The sequence below is a fragment of the Budorcas taxicolor genome, chromosome 2, assembly GCF_023091745.1.
Source record: "Budorcas taxicolor isolate Tak-1 chromosome 2, Takin1.1, whole genome shotgun sequence".
Lineage (NCBI taxonomy): Eukaryota > Metazoa > Chordata > Mammalia > Artiodactyla > Bovidae > Budorcas > Budorcas taxicolor.
This window is the reverse complement of record NC_068911.1, coordinates 23,968,079-23,986,947: the sequence shown is the minus strand read 5'-3', so window position 1 is coordinate 23,986,947 and position 18,869 is coordinate 23,968,079. Positions and strand designations below refer to the sequence as shown.

The window sequence follows — 18,869 nt, the reverse complement described above, 5'->3', positions numbered from 1 at the left end:
CAAAATCCCAAATTTTGGGGGTAACAACATTGGGAAGGAGGATGAAGAGGCGCTGCATTATTTGACAAGAGTTGAAGTGACAGAATTTGAAGACATTAAATCAGGTTACAGAATAGATTTTTATTTTTGATGAAAACCCTTACTTCGAAAATAAAATTCTCTCCAAAGAATTTCATCTGAATGAGAGTGGTGATCCATCTTCAAAGTCCACTGAAATCAAATGGAAATCTGGAAAGGATCTGACGAAACGATCAACTCAAACATGGAATAAAGCCAGTAGGAAGAGACAGCAGGAGGAACCAGAAAGCTTCTTCACCTGGTTTACTGATCATTCTGAAGCAGGTGCAGATGAGTTCAGTTCAGTTCAGCCAATCAGTTGTGTCCGATTCTTTGCGACCTCATGGACTGCAGCAGGCCAGGCCTCCCTGTCCATCACCAACTCCCGGAGTTTACTCAAACTCATGTCCATTCAGTCAGTAATGCCATCCAACCATCTCATCCTCTGTTGTCCCCTTCTCCTCCTGCTTTTAATCTTTCCCTGCATCAGGGTCTTTTCAAATGAGTCAGCTCTTCACATCAGGTGGCCAAAGTATTGGAGTTTCAGCTTCAACATCAGTCCTTCCAATGAACATTCAGGCTTGATTTTCTTTAGGATGGACTGATTCGATCTCCTTGAAGTCCAAGGGACTCAGATGAGTTAGGAGAGGTCATCAAAGATGATATTTAGCCAAATTCATTACAGTACTACTTGGTTCCTGACATGGATGATGAGGAAGGGGAAGGGGAAGAGGAAGACGATGATGATGAAGAGGAAGAAGGATTGGAAGATATTGATGAAGAAGGGGATGAGGATGAAGGTGAAGAAGATGAAGATGATGATGAGGGAGAGGAAGGAGAGAAAGATGAAGGAAAAGATTACTAATGGAACACTGATGGATTCCAACCTTTTAGAATTTTCTCCAGTCCCTGGGAGCAACTTGCAGTCTTTTTATTTTTCCTCCTCTTCTGCTCTGTCGCCCTGTTTTTGAGGTCTCTTTTCTCCTTTATACCGTGGTTCACAACTTATCTGGGTCGGGGGGGGGGGGGGTGGTGGCAGATACCTTGAGCAGAATTCAGTAGGAAAATAATCTCTACCCCTTTCTGTTCCCAAATTCATTTTTCTCCCTTCCCGTCTCAACAAAAATTATATATTGGTCTCTGCCCCCAGTTCCTAGCACTAAGCCCATGAAATCCATGTAACTTTATGGGTGATAAGAGTATCCTTCATTCTAGTGAGGTGACTCAGGGTGACTCCTGGATGAGCTGGCCACTGGAAAGACTGAGCCATGATTAGAGGCCTGGAACAAATTAATTAAACTCAAGGACAGGGTCACTAGAACTTTCAATTAACAGCTGGTTGGTCAAAAGCACAGAAGCACAACTCAAACTTGTGACTGGTGTCTGAAATTATGAGAGACAGTCTTATAGGACTGAGCCCTTAACCTGTGGAAGCTGATGCTACCTCTGGGAAGACAGTGTCAGAATTAAGTTGAATTGCAGGGCACCCAGCTGAATTGATTTGTGTGAGGAAAGTCCTCTACACATTTGGTGACTGGCAGTGACAAGAACGAAGAGTTCTAGATAGAAGTAAAGGAGACACACAGAAAACACACAGTAGGGAAGATGTAGATTTTGCTGCTCACAAGTTAGACTGAGTTGAGTCTTTCTTTTATACCCATTAACTACTAGATCCTCTAAAAGTCCTGAATATGGGTTGATGATATCAGAAATCTGACCAAAATAACACCTTAGCAATATCCAGGGATAAGTTAAGCACAACAAACACTGTTTTCTACATGCACTGACAATATCATTTAAAATAAAGATCCAGGGGTCCTGTAAGCACAGGGCTATTCTCTGTATGGTGTAGTGATGGCATAAGGGAGACCAGTATATTTTGCATCAATCTATGGCCTCTCTGCCCTCAATCCCTCCCAGCATCAGAGTCTTTTCCAATGAGTCAACTCTTCACAAGAGGTGGCCAAAGTACTGGAGTTTCAGCTTTAGCATCATTCCCTCCAAAGAACACCCAGGACTGATCTCCTTTAGAATGGACTGGTTGGATCTCCTTGCAGCCCAAGGGACTCTCAAGAGTCTTCTCCAACACCACAGTTCAAAAGCATCAATTCTTCTGCACTCAGCTTTCTTCACAGTCCAATTCTCACATTCATACATGACTACTGGAAAAACCATAGCCTTGACTCATGCAAAGAGTTGACTCATCGGAAAAGTCTCTGATGCTGGGAGGGACTGGGGGCAAAAGGAAAAGGGGATGACAGAGGATGAGACGGCTGGATGGCATCACCAACTCGATGGACGTGAGTTTGAGTGAACTCTGGGAGTTGGTGATGGACAGGGAGGCCTGGCGTGGTGCAATTCATGGGGTTGCAAAGAGTCGGATATGACTGAGTGGCTGAACTGAACTGAACTGAACTGATGGCCTCTCTACTTTATTGTCACTTTTTGGACAAGATTTTCCACCCTGAGGGGAACATACATTCAGACCTGAGGGATAACTTCTTATATCTCTACTCAGGGCCATGGAATGTCTGATCAATATTTCAAGTCATTGTTTTAGCAACATTAGACCAATGCACCTATAGTGGAAATAGATGGCATGCCCACTTTATTACCAATGCACTTAAGGTGCCTCCTGCCTTTATGGCCAGAGCATCCCTTTCTTAGGGCACACCTATCACTGGAAACAAGAAGTTACTTCACTCAGCAATCACAGGACAAAAAAGTAGTGAGGGTGGGGTGTGGGTTCAGAAGATTCAAACCCACCTAATTGGGCAAGTGAGTTTTTTTCTCCCCCACCACCCAGGCCTCTTCTCCATTCAGTAGTTTTATATCTGTTTTACCTACCTCATTGGATGGCTGAGAAGAACAAATGACTCAGAGTCACTATTTTCAAGGTAGAAAGAAACTTCAGAACTCAATCACTGACCAGGAGTTTCTGTTTCTGGGCTCTTAGAAATCCCCAGGTTTGTAAGGGGACACATTTACTTTCATTTATATTAAAAAGACCAAAGGAAATTATACATTTATTTTGATGGGGAAGAAAGCATGGACCAACCAAGGCACCATGTTACTTGATATGACAGGATGTGAAAGTGAAAGTCAGTCGGTCATGTCCAACTCTTTGCAACTCTATGGACTATATAGTCTAAGGAATTCTCCAGGCCAGAATACTGGAGTGGGTAGCCTTTCCCTCCTCCAGGGGATCTTCCCAACCCAGGGATCAAACCCAGGTCTTCTGCATTGCAGGCAGGATTCTTTACCAGTTGAGCCACTGGGGAAGCCCTGATTTGACAGGAACAAATACTTAAGGGAAAAAAAAAACCAACTACCTGATGCTCAAACTTTCCAAAAGGAAGTGTCCTAGTAGTTCAAAGGCTTAAAATGGTTTACTGTCTTAGTCCCAAATATTTATTCTATAGGCAAAGGAATTGAAGATCCAAGAGGTGAAGCCAGAGAACACAAACAAGTAAATGGAAGCCCTTGGATTCAAAATCAAGACTTCTGGCTCCCGAAAGAGAAATCCCACAATTTCATTACTCAGTCAGAAAGTTGAATGCAGTGGTTGGAAGAGTGTGGATTTGGAGTCAAAATGAACTAGGTTAACCCTGCATGTGCCACTTAAGGATCTCCTGGAGGCTCAGTTTCTTTATCAACATAAAGGAGAGAATAATGAACAACTTCTTAGGGTTGGTGTAAAGACTGATTAGATATTGAATGTTCAGAACACTTACACAGTGCCTGGACTACAATGTGTGCTGGAAAAATGATAACTATTATCATCATTAATTTACTGATGAGTTTCCGATGTGTAGTTTATAAATCTTAAAAGTGCCATAAAATGCTAAATTTATACTTATCTACAAATAAATGAATGATATATAAAATAACATTAATAATGATTATTAGTGTTAAATAATTTTAGTCTATCATTTAAAGCTATCTGAGAAAGAGAGCTAAAAATAAGACACATTTTGTAACATTCAAATAGAAGCTACTGCTGCTAAGTCACTTCAGGCGTGTACCACTCTGTGCGACCCCATAGACAGCAGCCCACCAGGCTCCCCCCGTCCCTGGGATTCTCCAGGCAAGAACACTGGAGTGGGCTGCCATTTCCTTCTCCAACGCATGAAAGTAAAAAGTGAAAGTGAAGTCGCTCAGTCGTGTCCCACTCTTCGTGACTCCATGGACTGCAGCCTAACAGGCTCCTCCGTCCATGGGATTTTCCAGGCAAGAGTACTGATGTGGGAAGCAGAGTAGCAGAAATTTAATGTCCCAGTATCTTAGCATCATTTCTTTTTCTAGTAACCACAGCCTACTTCTTCTCGGGGTAGCCTCTCTTTCCTTTTCTTGATTCTCATGGTTTAGGTAAGGCTGACATTCACTCTAGAGATGAGAATAGTACCCAGATCTAAACCATCCTCTTGACTATGGTGTTTGCCTTGGTGTTGTCCAAACAATCCAAGTCAGGCTAGTGCCTCACTTGCCCAGTGGCACAGCATTGGAAAAAAGGTAAATCTTTTTTCCCCTATGAATGAGAACCTGGCAGATTAAGTCTGGAGCTGCTGGTGCCCACAAACTGGAGAGAAGCTGTCCAAGAATGAAGCTGACACAGCAGACAGCAAGCAGAGGGAGGGAGACTACATCCTAATTTGTAGTATTGAGGGCCTGAGGCTAGCAACTCCTAAACTTTTCAACATGCAGACTCCAAATTCCTTTTTTACCTTAGCCAGTCACACCTCCTACCCCTTAAAACCAAAAACGTATTGACTAACATATGGTCATCAGTAAAATGAAGGCATGATATAGAGTTTAAGATTGAAGAATGAAGGGATGAAGCCAAAGCAAATACAATACCCAGTTGTGGATGTAACTGGTGATAGAAGTAAGATCTGATGCTGTAAAGAGCAATATTGCATACGAACCTGGAATGTCAGGTCCATGAATCAAGGCAATTTGGAAGTGGTCAAACAAGAGATGGCAAGGGTGAACATTGACATTCTAGGAATCAGCGAACTAAAATGGACTGGAATGGGTGAATTTAACTCAGATGACCATTATATCTACTACTGTGGGCAGGAATCCCTTAGAAGAAATGGAGTAGCCATCATGGTCAACAAAAGAGTCTGAAATGCAGTATTTGGATGCAATCTCATAAACGAAAGAATGATCTCTGTTCGTCTCCAAGGCAAACCATTCAGTATCACAGTTATCCAAGTCTATGCCCCAACCAGTAATGCTGAAGAAGCTGAAGTTGAACAGCTCTATGAAGACCTACAAGACCTTTTAGAACTAACACCCAAAAAAGATGTCCTTTTCATTATAGGGGACTGGAATGCAAAAGTAGGAAGTCAAGAAACACCTGGAGTAACAGGCAAATTTGGCCTTGGAATGTGGAATGAAGCAGGGCAAAGACTAATAGAGTTTTGCCAAGAAAATGCACTGGTCATAGCAAACACCCTCTTCCAACAACACAAGAGAAGACTACACAGGGACATCACCAGATGGTCAACACTGAAATCAGGTTGATTATATTCTTTGTAGCCAAAGACGGAGAAGCTCTATACAGTCAACAAAAACAAGACCAGGAGCTGACTGTGGCTCAGATCATGAACTCCTTATTATCAAATTCGGGCTCAAATTGAAGAAAGTAGGGAAAACCGCTAGACCATTCAGGTATGACCTAAATCAAATCCCTTATGATTATACAGTGGAAGTGAGAAATAGATTTAAGGGCCTAGATTTGATAGATAGAGTACCTGATGAACTATGGAATGAGGTTTGTGACATTGTACAGGAGACAGGGATCAAAAGAAATGCAAAAAAGCAAAATGGCTGTCTGGGGAGGCCTTACAAATAGCTATGAAAAGAAGAGAGGCGAAAAGCAAAGGAGAAAAGGAAAGATATAAGCATCTGAATGCAGAGTTCCAAAGAATAGCAAGAAGAGATAAGAAAGCCTTCTTCAGCGATCAATGCAAAGAAATAGAGGAAAACAACAGAATGGGAAAGACTAGAGATCTCTTCAAGAAAATTAGAGATACCAAGGGAACATTTCATGCAAAGATGGGTGCTCGATATAGGACAGAAATGGTATGGACCTAACAGAAGCAGAAGATATTAAGAAGAGGTGGCAAGAATACATGGAAGAACAGTACAAAAAAGATCTTCATGACCCAGATAATCATGATGATGTGATCACTCATCTAGAGCCAGACATCTTGGAATGTGAAGTCAAGTGGGCCTTAGAAAGCATCACTATGAACAAAGCTAGTGGAGGTGATGGAATTCCAATTGAGCTGTTTCAAATCCTGAAAGATGATGCTGTGACAGTGCTGCACTCAATATGCCAGCAAATTTGGAAAACTCAGCAGTGGCCACAGGACTGGAAAAGGTCAGTTTTCATTCCAATCCCAAAGAAAGGCAATGCCAAAGAATGCTCAAACTACCGCACAATTGCACTCATCTCACATGCTAGTAAAGTAATGCTCAAAATTCTCCAAGCCAGGCTTCAGCAATACGTGAACCATGAACTCCCTGATGTTCAAGCTGGTTTTAGAAATGGCAGAGGAACCAGAGATCAAATTGCCAACATCCGCTGGATCATGGAAAAAGCAAGAGAGTTCCAGAAAAACATCTATTTCTGCTTTATTGACTATGCCAAAGCCTTTGACTGTGTGGATCACAATAAGCTGTGGAAAATTCTGAGAGAGATGGGAATACCAGACCACCTAACCTGCCTCTTAAGAAATCTGTATGCAGGTCAGGAAGCAACACTTAGAACTGGACATGGAACAACAGACTGGTTCCAAATAGGAAAAGGGGAATGTCAAGGCTGTATATTGTCACCCTGCTTATTTAACTTATATGCAGAGTACATCATGAAAAATGCTGGACTGGAAGAAACACAAGCTGGAATCAAGATTGCCAGAAGAAATATCAATAACCTCAGATATGCAGATGACACCACCCTTATGGCAGAAAGTGAAGAGGAGCTAAAAAGCCTCTTGATGAAAGTGAAAAAGGAGAGCGAAAAAGTTGGCTTAAAGCTCAACTTTCAGAAAACGAAGATCATGGCATCTGGTCCCATCACTTTATGGGAAATAGATGGGGAAACAGTGGAAACAATGTCAGACTTTATTTTGGGGGGCTCCAAAATCACTGCAGATGGTGAATGCAGCCATGAAATTAAAAGACGCTTACTTCTTGGAAGAAAAGTTATGACCAACCTAGATAGTATATTCAAAAGCAGAGACATTACCTTGCCGACTAAGGTCCGTCTAGTCAAGGCTATGGTTTTTCCTGTGGTCATGTATGGATGTGAGAGTTGGACTGTGAAAAAGGCTGAGTGCCGAAGAATTGATGCTTTTGAACAGTGGTGTTAGAGAAGACTCTTGAGAGTCCCTTGGACTGCAAGCAGATCCAACCAGTCCATTCTGAAGGAGATCAACCCTGGGATTTCTTTGTAAGGAATGATGCTAAAGCTGAAACTCCAGTACTTTGGCCACCTCATGCAAAGAGGTGACTCATTGGAAAAGACTCTGATGCTGGGAGGGATTGGGGGCAGGAGGAGAAGGGGACGACTGAGGATGAGATGGCTGGATGGCATCACTGACTCGATGGACATGAGTCTGAGTGAACTCCGGGAGATGGTGATGGACAGGGAGGCCTGGCGCGCTGCAATTCATGGTGTCGCAACGAGTCGGACACGACTGAGCGACTGAACTGAACAGAATCCCCACATCCAGACAGTAGAAATCTGCATAGAAGAGATTCTAAGGGCTGATTGTAAGCACCCCGTGTCTTCGAGTGTGACAGGTAGCCAATGAGAGGGCCTGTGAGCTCAGACTGCTAGGTAATATCTCTCTGAAGTTGTCTGCAAGAAAGCAAAGGCTGAAGCATCAGAGATTAACTGCCTCAGGATTCTTTCCATCTTCATACTCTAAGTCCCTGGCACGTGGCAATCCATGGGATCACAAACAGCCAGACACGACTGAGCAGCTGAACAACAACTACTCTAAGTCCCAGATAGTTTTCTCCTTATTGTTTATCATCTTGTCTGAACCTAGAGTCCCTGAAACCCTCACTTTGGGGGCAGAAACAAGTTGAATTGGAAGTTCAGCCAGTCATTGCTGGGAGTTGCAAGTTTGATCCACTTTTTCATTCTTCCATTGTGCCTAGTATCATTGCTGTTTCCCTGCATGCAACAATAATACCTGGTATTGGTGTCCCGGTTTACATCCACTTGGAATTGAATCAGACGGTCTTTAAGATTTTGGGCTCGCTCACAGAGATCATAATTTAGGGTCATGGTGTCTAGGCAGAACATGGCCAAGGGCACAGTTATGTGCATGGATGCAATTTCATTTCTCCGCTTTTTAATGCTATTGATCCTCTGTAGAAAAGAGTAGATTCAGTAGTTTAATTTGTCTTTAGCCTCTATGCATTTGCCCCTAGCCTCATCCCCAGCCAATACAGTGTTTTTGGACTGTCGCACATGTAACCAAGATACAAAAAAAAAAAAAAAAAAAGTCAAGTGGCATCTCCTACCGTCACAAAATCCTCAATTTCATGATTTTCTTTCAGGAATGCAGTGATGTTTTGTTCTGCTGTGTTATCCAATAAGTCATCATACTTTTTGTATACATTTAAGTATCTTCCATATTGAAGAGCAGAAAATCAAACATACAAATACAGGTCACCAAATCAGATTAGTCAGAGTGGCAAACAAAGAGATAATATAAAAACTAGTCCAAACTATGAAAGAAACACATGGCAAAAGGCACAGTGAACTGGGAATTCAGACCTTTGCCTTCAAATTCCAATTTTGCCACTTCTGAGCTACATGAACTTAGACAAAATATTTCTAGTTTTCAAAGGTCAGTGTCCTTAATTTTAAGTGGAAACAACACTTCATTGGATTGTTGTAAAGCTATAATGTAAAGTAATTAATACTATGCCTAACATACAGTAAACGTGCAATAAACAATACTTCCTATTCCTTCTTCTAGTTCTAAAATTCTATGTCTAAATTTTAAGATAAATATTCAGGAACTAATGAACCTTAAGTCTACTGCACAGAATTCAGTTTCTCTCTGTCTGTTGTCAGATGATGTAAAAATGGCTAGACAGATTTTCCCAAAATTGGAGGACGTTTTGGGATGCTCTGACTTAAAATATGTTTGAAATAAAATAAAGATGACACAGAGTAGGCAGAATTAACTTTGCAGAGCCCAGCAGTATACTTCCAAGAGTTGGCCAACACTTCAGAGACTGAAACTAAGATACCGAGAAGCTTCTGGAACTGTCAGTCCAGAAAAACAAACTATATGTATAAGAATAAACAGGGAAAACAGAGGTTTCTAACAGAAGACCCTAGGTTGAATTCATGAGGGCAGAGCTTCCAAATCTGAGGCCATGATTTTCAGAATAGACAAAGCAGCTGTTCTCAACTGGAGGTGATTTTGTCCCCAGGGGACATCTGGCCATGTCTGAATACATTTTTGGTTGTCAAAAGTAGGGAGGGTCCTACTAACAGGAAGAAGCCAGGGATGCTGCTAAACACCCTATCATATAAAGGACAGCCTCTCGTAATACAGAATTTTTTGGTCTAGTCTTTTTTGCTTCCCTTCCTTTTGTTCTCTTCTCTTGTGATTTGATGACTATCTTTAGGGTTGTGTTTGGATTGCATTTTCTTTTCTGTGTGCCTATCTATTGTAGATTTTTGATTTACAGTTTCCATGAGGTTTTGACATAGCAGCCTACACATATACACACACACACAAACTCACACAAGCCTGTTTTAAGTTGCTGGTATCTTAATTTCAAATGCATTTCCAATATCTTGCAGTTGAAGTCTCTTCCTTTCACGATTGCTGATTTTGATATATTTGTGTGTGGATGATTTTCTTTCTTTACTGTATGTTTGCCTTTACTGGTGAGATTTCCCTTTCATAATTTTCTTTTTCTATTTGTGGGCTTTTTGTTTTTGCCTAGAGAAGTTCCTTTAGTATTTGTTGTAAAGCTGATTTGGTGGTGCTGAATTCTCTTAGCTTTTAACTGTCTATAAAGCTTTTGAGGGATTGGGGGCAGGAGGAGATGGGGATGACAGAGGATGAGATGGCTGGATAGCATCACCAATTCGATGGACATGAGTTTGAGTAAACTCCTGGAGTTGGTGATGGACAGGGAGGCCTGGCATGCTGTCATTCATGGGGTTGCAAAGAGTCGGACACGACTGAGTGACTGAACTGAACTGAAAGCTTTTGATTTCTCTGTCAAGTCTGAATGAGAGCCTTGCTGCATAGAGTATTCTTGGTTGTAGGTTTTTCCTTTTTATCACTTTAAATATACTGTGTCACTCCTTTCTGGTCTGCAGAGTTTTTGCTGAAAAATCAGCTGATAACCACATGGGGTTCCCTTGTATATTATTTGTTGCTTTTCCCTTGCTGCTTTTAATTTTTGTCAGTTTAATTAATATGTGTCTCAGCATGTTCCTTCTCCGGTTTATCCTGTATGGGACTCTCTGCACTTCCTGGACATGAGTGTTTGCTTTTCATTTAGGGAAGTTACTGGCTATTATCTCTTCAAATATCTTCCCATGTCCATTTCTCTCTCTCTTCTCCTTCCTGGACCACTATAATGTGAATGCTGGTGTGTTTAATGTTATGCGAGAAGTCTTTGAGGCAGTCCTTACTTCTTTTCATTCTTTTTCCTTTATTCTGTTTTGTGGCAGTGATTTCCACCAATCAATCTGTTTTCCAGCTCACTTACTCCTTCTTCTGCCTCATTTACTCTGCTATTGATTCCTTCTAGGGATTTTTCATTTAAGTTACTATATTTTTCATCTCTGTTTACTTGTTTTTTAAATCTTCTACCTCTTTGCTAAACATTTCTTTTATCTTAGTCTGTATATCCATTCTGTTTCTGAGATCTTGGATCATCTTCACTATCATTATTCTGAATTCTTTTTCTGGAAGATTGTCTATTCTTACTTCACTGAGTTATTCTCCTGGGGTTTAACCTTCTTTCTTTGTCTAGAACATATGCCATCTCATTTTGTCAGACTTTCTGTGTTTGTGGTCTCTGTTCTGTAGGCTGCAGGACTATAGTTCTTCTTGCTTCTGGTGTCTGTCACCTGGTGAGTGAGGTTGGTCCAGGGGTTTTTCAAGGCTTCCTGGTAGGACTGGTGACCACTGGTTAAAATTCAGGAATTTCTAAATTTCAGAATCTATCTGGTGCCAAGGCTTTCAGATAATAGGGGTAAACCTCTAATTTGAATTCTGGCTCTCCTATCTATTTGCTGTATAACATTGGGAAAGTTATGGTTTCTTCATCTGCAAATGGGGATAAATAATAATCCCTATGTAAGTAAGTACTGGCTACTTATTACGTATTATTTCAGGTCTGCGGGAATAGGGATTATTTATTTGATGATAGGTAGGAACTCTATCTAAATCAATGCCAGAATGGCTAAGTTACAACTAAACCAACTTACTTGCAGGGACCAACTTGATTTTTCTGAAATACCTCGAAAGTTTGATCCACAAAGTCAGAAACCAGTTTTTCATCAGCATTAACAGTCCCAAGTATCAGATTATATCCTTTCAACTCTGGGAACAGGATAGATTCCACCTAAAGAGTAGAAACCACTTTTAAATGTCATAAGACATCCACAAGACACAAGGAGGAAGATGGCATCAAACTAAAATCTCTAGCAATGTACTCATTTCCAGGGACATCAGCTGCATTTCAACTCCATTTTCCCTTAGATGGTGCTGGAATCACTCCACTATTCCCTTTAATTTTATTCTCCCTCTTCTTCCTCTTACTAGATTACTCATGTTTCAAATCCCTACTTTTTAAACTTTCATTTCCTTAAAGCCCTGGGCCCCCAGTGGATGTTAGGTTTCCCTGCTAAAGCTCACACTCTAAATTTATCCCTCTTGACACTCATCATAACTGTAATTACATGAATGTGTAATGAGCTGTTCTAGATTTGTTCTGGGATATCAATGCCATAAAGGCCTAGATCATATCTGACTTCTTCACTATGGTGAGAGGCCTAATGAGCGTGGCACATAGTAAGTGCTCAATAAACATTGTGTGACTAAATAAATATTACAGTGGTACTCCTTCCCCCTACCAAATACTTTTCCTCTCTAATGATAAGCTACTAGAAGCATCCTTTCCAATTCAAACTCTTCCACTAGCTGACTATGTGACCTTAGGTAAGCTACTTTCTCTGGACTTTCATTTTCTCACCTGAAGAAAGGGAGAGAGATACTAGAGTCTTCTCTCAGTTCAAGGGAAAAAGCTATGTCTCTATGATCTGAGGCACAAAATAAATTTTTCCTGAGAATTCAACTTTCTAACTTCTTAATGGCACATGTGTACTTCTAAGAATGTTCTCAGTTGCATGGCTCATGCAGGCTGCAAGTCCTTGTTGGGGGTCCATTGCTTTCCACTGCCCTCTCTGCTAAGAAGGCTTTTAGTGATCTGTCTCAGAAAAGATTCTTCTGAATGCATTACTGAGTTATATGGGTTATATGCAGTTGTTGAGAATGCATCAATTTAGAAAGTGGCAAAAGCAAGTGCAACTGAACTTTCTCTTCCCTCTTTGGACAACCCAAAGGTTTTAAAACCAGTGAAGGAGCAACTTCTTTGCTGTAGCCATACTATAGACAGTGTTTGAAAGCAAGGATATGAATGAGATGGTTTAGGGCAGCATGACTGGAGTATTCAGGCAACGCAATAGATCACAGGTGAGCAGGATAAAAAGACTGCCTCTTGGGGGAAGTCTTCAATTGAAAAATGACTTTAAATGTGGCTGATTTTCACTAGGGAGAACAATATGGAGGTTCCTTAAACACTAAAAATTGAGTTACCTTATGATCTAGAAATCTCACTCATAAGAGATATAGCCAGGGAAAAGTCTAATTCAAAAGGATCCATGCACTGTGATGACCACAGCAACACTACTTATAATAGCCAAGACATGGGAGCAACCTAAATGTCCACTGACAGATGAAGGGCTAAAGAAAATGTGGCATATATATATATATATATATATATATATATATATATATGTATATAAACACACACATGGCATATACACATATATGGCATACATACATACATATACCCACACAGTAGACTATTACTCAGTCACAATAAAGAATGAAATAATGCCATTTGCAGCAACATGGATGGATCTAGACATTATCACACTAAGTAAAGTATTAATAAGTCAGAAGAGACAGACAAATGCCATATGATATCACTTATATGTAGAATCTAAAATATGACATAAATGAACTTATTTACAAAACAGAAACAGACTCACAGACATAGAAAACAAACCTATGGTTACCAAAGGGGAAAGGAGATGGAGGGATAAATTTGAAATTTGGGATTAACAGATATACACTCAGTTCAGTTCAGTCGCTCAGTCGTGTCCAACTCTTTGCGACCCCATGAATCGCAGCATGCCAGGCCACCCTGTCCATCACCAACTCCTGGAGTTCACCCAAACCCATGTGCATCAAGTCAGTGATGCCATCCAGCCATCTCATCCTCTGTCGTTCCCTTCTCCTCCTGCCCCCAATCCCTCCCAGCATCAGGGTCTTTCCCAATGATATACACTACTGTATATAAAATAGATAAACAACAAAGAGCCACAGTTTAGCACAGGAAACTATATTCAGTATCTTGTAATATCCTCTAATAAGAAAGAATCTGAAAAAGCATATGTATATAAGTTGGACACAACTTAGCAACTGAACAACAATAATATATATACATGTATATGTATGCTGCTGCTGCTGCTAAGTCACTTCAGTTGTGTCCGACTGTGCGACCCCATAGACGGCAGCCCACCAGGTTCCCGGGTCCCTGGGATTCTCCAGGCAAGAACACTGGAGTGGGCTGCCATTTCCTTCTCCAATGCATGAAAGTGAAAAGTGAAAGTGAAGTTGCTCAGTCGTGTCCAACTCTCAGCGACCCCATGGACTATAGCCTACCAGGCTCCTCCGTCCATGGGATTTTCCAGGCAAGAGTACTTGAGTGGGATGCCATTATATGTAAAACTGAATCATTTTACTGAAAATGTGAAACATTGTAAATCAACTATACTTTGATTAAAAAACCACACCTTTAAAACAGTGGCTGGCTCTCTGATACCCTGCAGAGCTGTCTGTAAAACTGAGCCAAGAACAACAGTGCTCTTTCCAGGTAATCATTGTTCAGTTCAGTTCAGTTGCTCAGTCGTGTCCGACTCTTTGCGACCCCATGAATAGCAGCATGCCAGGCCTCCCTGTCCATCACCATCTCCCGGAGTTCACTCAGACTCACGTCCATCGAGTCCGTGATGCCATCCAGCCATTTCATCCTTGGTCGTCCCCTTCTCCTGCCCCCAATCCCTCCCAGCATCAGAGTCTTTTCCAATGAGTCAACTCTTCGCATGAGGTGGCCAAAGTACTGGAGCTTCAGCTTTAGCATCATTCCTTCCAAAGAAATCCCAGGGTTGATCTCCTTCAGAATGGACTGGTTGGATCTCCTTGCAGTCCAAGGGACTCTCAAGAGTCTTCTCCAACACCACAGTTCAAAAGCATCAATTCTTCGGCACTCAGCCTTTTTCACAGTCCAACTCTCACATCCATACATGACCACTGGAAAAACCATAGCCTTGACTAGACGGACCTTAGTCAGCAAGGTAATGTCTCTGCTTTTGAATATACTATCTAGGTTGGTCATAACTTTTCTTCCAAGGAGTAAGCGTCTTTTAATTTCATGGCTGCAGTCACCATCTTCAGGGATTTTGGAGTCTGATACTGTTTCTACTGTTTCCCCATCTATTTCCCATGAAGTGATGGGACCAGATGCCATGATCTTCGTTTTCTGAAAGCTGAGCTTTAAGCCAACTTTTTCGCTCTCCTCTCTCACTTTCATCAAGAGGCTTTTTAGCTCCTCTTCACTTTCTGCCATAAGGTAATCACTGTTACTACCTGCTTATCTCCCTGGCTCTCTGATCCCAGACTTCTCCGTTTTGTCATCACCTTCAGTATTTTCTCTTGTATACTTCTCCAACTTTGGCATTTCTCTGGCACTTTGAGTTAGAAAATTCTTCCATGAGGAGAGACTGACCCAAGCAATCTTATTTCACAATTGTGAAAGTAATGCATCAACTGCTAGTGCTGTTTTAAATTCTAATTATTGCAATTTTATAAAATCCTTCCCTTATCTCATCCAGCTTCCTTTTATTTATGCCTCTTTTCATTTCAATCAGTATTACAGATTCATATTTTTCTCAACTTTTGGCTACAACAAATATTTTCTAATATTTACTGCTGTTTCTTTAGTAACTTTCTCACAAATACACTTTTCTTTTGCACCTTGAGTACAGTTTTCAAACATCTCATGCTGATATTTTTTCTAACTTTTAAAATTCACGTTTATATATAAGGCAGGACTGAGAGGAGATAGGGTACTGTCCACTTGTTGCTGCTCTCAGGTATTCTTCTTAGATATTCAATCTGAAGGGTTATTCTTTTAAAATGTCACTATCCAGATCACAGACAATACAGTATGAGGGGTTCAGGGAGGGAGACTGTGCCCTGGGCATCTTTAGACGGAGAACTCAGATCCTGGGCTGCTTTTTCTTAGTCTAGAAGAGTCATCAGCATTTACTTGGGTCTGGCTTTCAAACCTGGTACAAACTGTGACCTATGACTGTGTCTTCTTGGTAGTACAATTCACTAAATCTACTACCAGCCACATAAGCCCTGGGCTCTCCCAACCCAGCTGCTTGTAAACATTGCTGATCAACAGCAGCGAAGGGGAACTTGAGTGGTGTATACTTTATCTGTCTCCAAGCCCCACACTTGTCCTTCCAAATTACAGGGTCTTCTCTTTCATTTCCTTCCTAGGGATATTGATTGTAGGAGAGCTGCCCACACTTCTTCCCTCTCTGCACATCCAGTTTTCCTGTTACTCTGACTCGGCTGGGTTAAAACCCTCAATTTAGAGCTCTCTGGTGAAACCAGCTGGAACATGCAGCTTCACATGCTTTCCTAAAAACTCCAACTCTAATCATGAGATCTTAGAACCCTCTAAGTACAGGACTGCAAAGAGAAGCGTGCTTAAGGGTACCTGAGCATCATACACGGGGAGGGAGGGATACTGGGAGGCAGAGATGAGCTGGGTAGAAACATCTCACAAGTCCCTTCCCTATGTGGGGCTGCACATCTCGCCACATCAGCCATCCAGAAGGAGACAGAAGATGGGATGCAGAAGAGTCCCACTCACGTGGGTGATCCTGTCCAGTTCTAAAAGTCTGCTAATAACTGAAATCTGATTAGTAAAGTCACCCTGGAAAGGAAACTTGGACAAAGGTTTCCTTTTCTAAGTTCCCTAGGCCAGGAAGGGAAGGTTTAATCTCTCCCCTAGACAAACTAATAAACAAACATATGGAGCTTCAAGAACTAAATGAGATACACAGTCTTATGAAAATTCTTGGCAAAGTGCATAACAACCGATTCATCATGAATTATTAATCCAAGATGGATATGGCTTGGGACACATCTGCCCTTTTGACGTTGGCATCATGCAGGTAACTCTGCTTGCTCACAAAGTAGATCTCAGTGTCTTTGTTAATGGGATGCATGGAAATTTCTTTAAGGCCCAAATTCTCTTTCGGGGTGACAAGAGGGTGTACTCAGGCTATATCTCCCATAGTAAAACCCTACTTTGCACAAGCAGCCATTTAAACATGTTTCATTCAATATGTGAATACAAATACAAACAAATAATTGAGTACTATACCTTGGGAATCCCTTTAGAGTTCTTAATAATTTCCAAGAAAGAGTTATGTATTAATTCCCAGCAGTCATCAAAAGATGGATTAAAAACAATAATTGGCTCATTGACTTCAAGCTTGATCATAATCAGCTGAGGTATAAAGAACTCCATTTCTTGGTAGGGCTCCTCAAAATAATTTCCATCCTTCAGGAGACATAAGATATGGTGATTATTATAATATGGAACCTTTTAGAATCAAAGGAGTGACTTTTATCTGTTCATAGCACTACATGGGTACCAGAAAAGGAAATGAAAGGTACCATGCACTGTTCATATTTAAAATAAGGGCTAAGTATGGCTTAGCCCACTTGAGTTCACCCTCTCCCTCTTCTTCAAAGTATGTTTACATTGCTTGGAAATTATTTTATCAGTATTTCCAAATCCTCCCCATTTGTTAAAATTCTGACAAAAATCTCCTCCTTTGGGAAGCCTCCCTGTTCCCCACCAAGAAATAATCTCCTACCTCTGAACTTCCTTATTTCCACTTCCGTGTGGTATTGTATCTTTCTCTTACGAGATTTACATGAACAGGATCTGTGTGTGAACCATCTATGTACTCCAAAATATCCAAGATAGCATATAACACATCATAAGAGCAGGTGGCACAAGGGGTAAAGAACCTGCCTATCAATGCAGGAGAGACATAACAGACACAGGTTTGATCCCTAGGTCGGGAAGATCCCCTGGAGGAGGAAATGGCAACCGACTCCAGTATTCTTGCCTGGAGAATCCCATGGATAGAGGAACCTGGCAGGCTACAGTCCGCAGGGTCACAAAGAGTCAAACACAACTGAAGTGACTTAGCACACATGCACAAGGGCTCAATAAAAATTTGTTGACTGAATCCAAAAGTATAAGAGTTTATCTGTACATCCCACATGGAGTTGCTAATTAGCATATATTTTAGACACTCAAAATGTCAACCTTTCTGCAGTAAAAATACTGATATGGAAGTTGAGTGAAATGGAAGTTGAGTGAAGTGCAAGTTGCTCAGCAGTGTGATCCCATGGACTATACAGTCTATGGAATTCTCCAGGCCAGAATACTGGAGTGGGTAGCCTATTCTTTCTTCAGGGGAGCTTCCTGACCCAGGAGTCAAACTGGGGTTTCCTGCATTGGAGGCAGATTCTTTACCAGCTGAGCTACCAGGGAAGCTGTAGCTCAGCTGCTAAAGAACTGATGTGGAGACATTTCTAATTCCTAACACAGGCTAGTAACACAAGATACCTTTCATAAAAGGCATAGTGCCTAATAAAATTGGCATGAGGCAGTTATAAAGTATTTGCTCAAATAATTGATTCTAAAGATTCAATTTAGAATCTAGAAATTCTAGATACGTCTAAGGATTATTGATAAGTATTAGGTGAATGTCTACTATGTATCAAATACCCATACGATATATGCAAATTTTAGTTTTCCCTTTTTTTGGAATTTTAGAATGAAACTTGGTTGAGTTTGAGTCTCTTCTTCTGCTTAGCCAAAAAGATGATTGCAATGATATGTATAGATTAGTCCACTGTAGAATGCTAACAGTGCAGTCTAAATTTGACAGCATTGGTTTATACTATTTGAATAAAAGGTCAACTGTTCATTTTTACTTTATTTGGCAAAATGCTTAGAACTTAACCTTTCTAACCAGGCAATTTTAAATTTTATCACTCTTTTTAAATTAAAATGGCACATCATATAAAATACAAAAAAACTTCCTTGATTTCCCACATTATCTAAATTTAAGGGAGTCTATGATGCTTTGAAAACCATCACAGTGTTTTAATTTTTGTCTTAGTGCTTTAGTTTTTATCTAGACTTCACTTAAGTAGTGTCATGAAAGAAGTTATTAATTAGGTCAATGAAGTCTTTTGTTTTTAGAGGTATCCATTCCAAAACCAAAGAATAAAAGTCAATATCTGCAATGAACATGCACAATACTTCCTAGATAGCAAGCCAAAAGATTGAAA

At 40.8% G+C, this 18,869-nt stretch overlaps 1 protein-coding gene across 1 annotated transcript in view; it reads right to left on the bottom strand.

The window, feature by feature from the left end:
* DNAH3 (dynein axonemal heavy chain 3) overlaps positions 1 to 18,869 on the bottom strand; it is a 229,731-nt gene that overhangs the window by 188,059 nt on the left and 22,803 nt on the right. Inside the window, exons 11-14 of the mRNA XM_052659374.1 lie at positions 16,876 to 17,055; positions 11,552 to 11,688; positions 8,605 to 8,710; positions 8,271 to 8,449 (exon numbers count right to left, since the gene is read on the bottom strand). Coding sequence (XP_052515334.1) covers positions 8,271 to 8,449; positions 8,605 to 8,710; positions 11,552 to 11,688; positions 16,876 to 17,055 — 602 coding nt within the window. The remainder of the gene's footprint in view (positions 1 to 8,270; positions 8,450 to 8,604; positions 8,711 to 11,551; positions 11,689 to 16,875; positions 17,056 to 18,869) is intronic.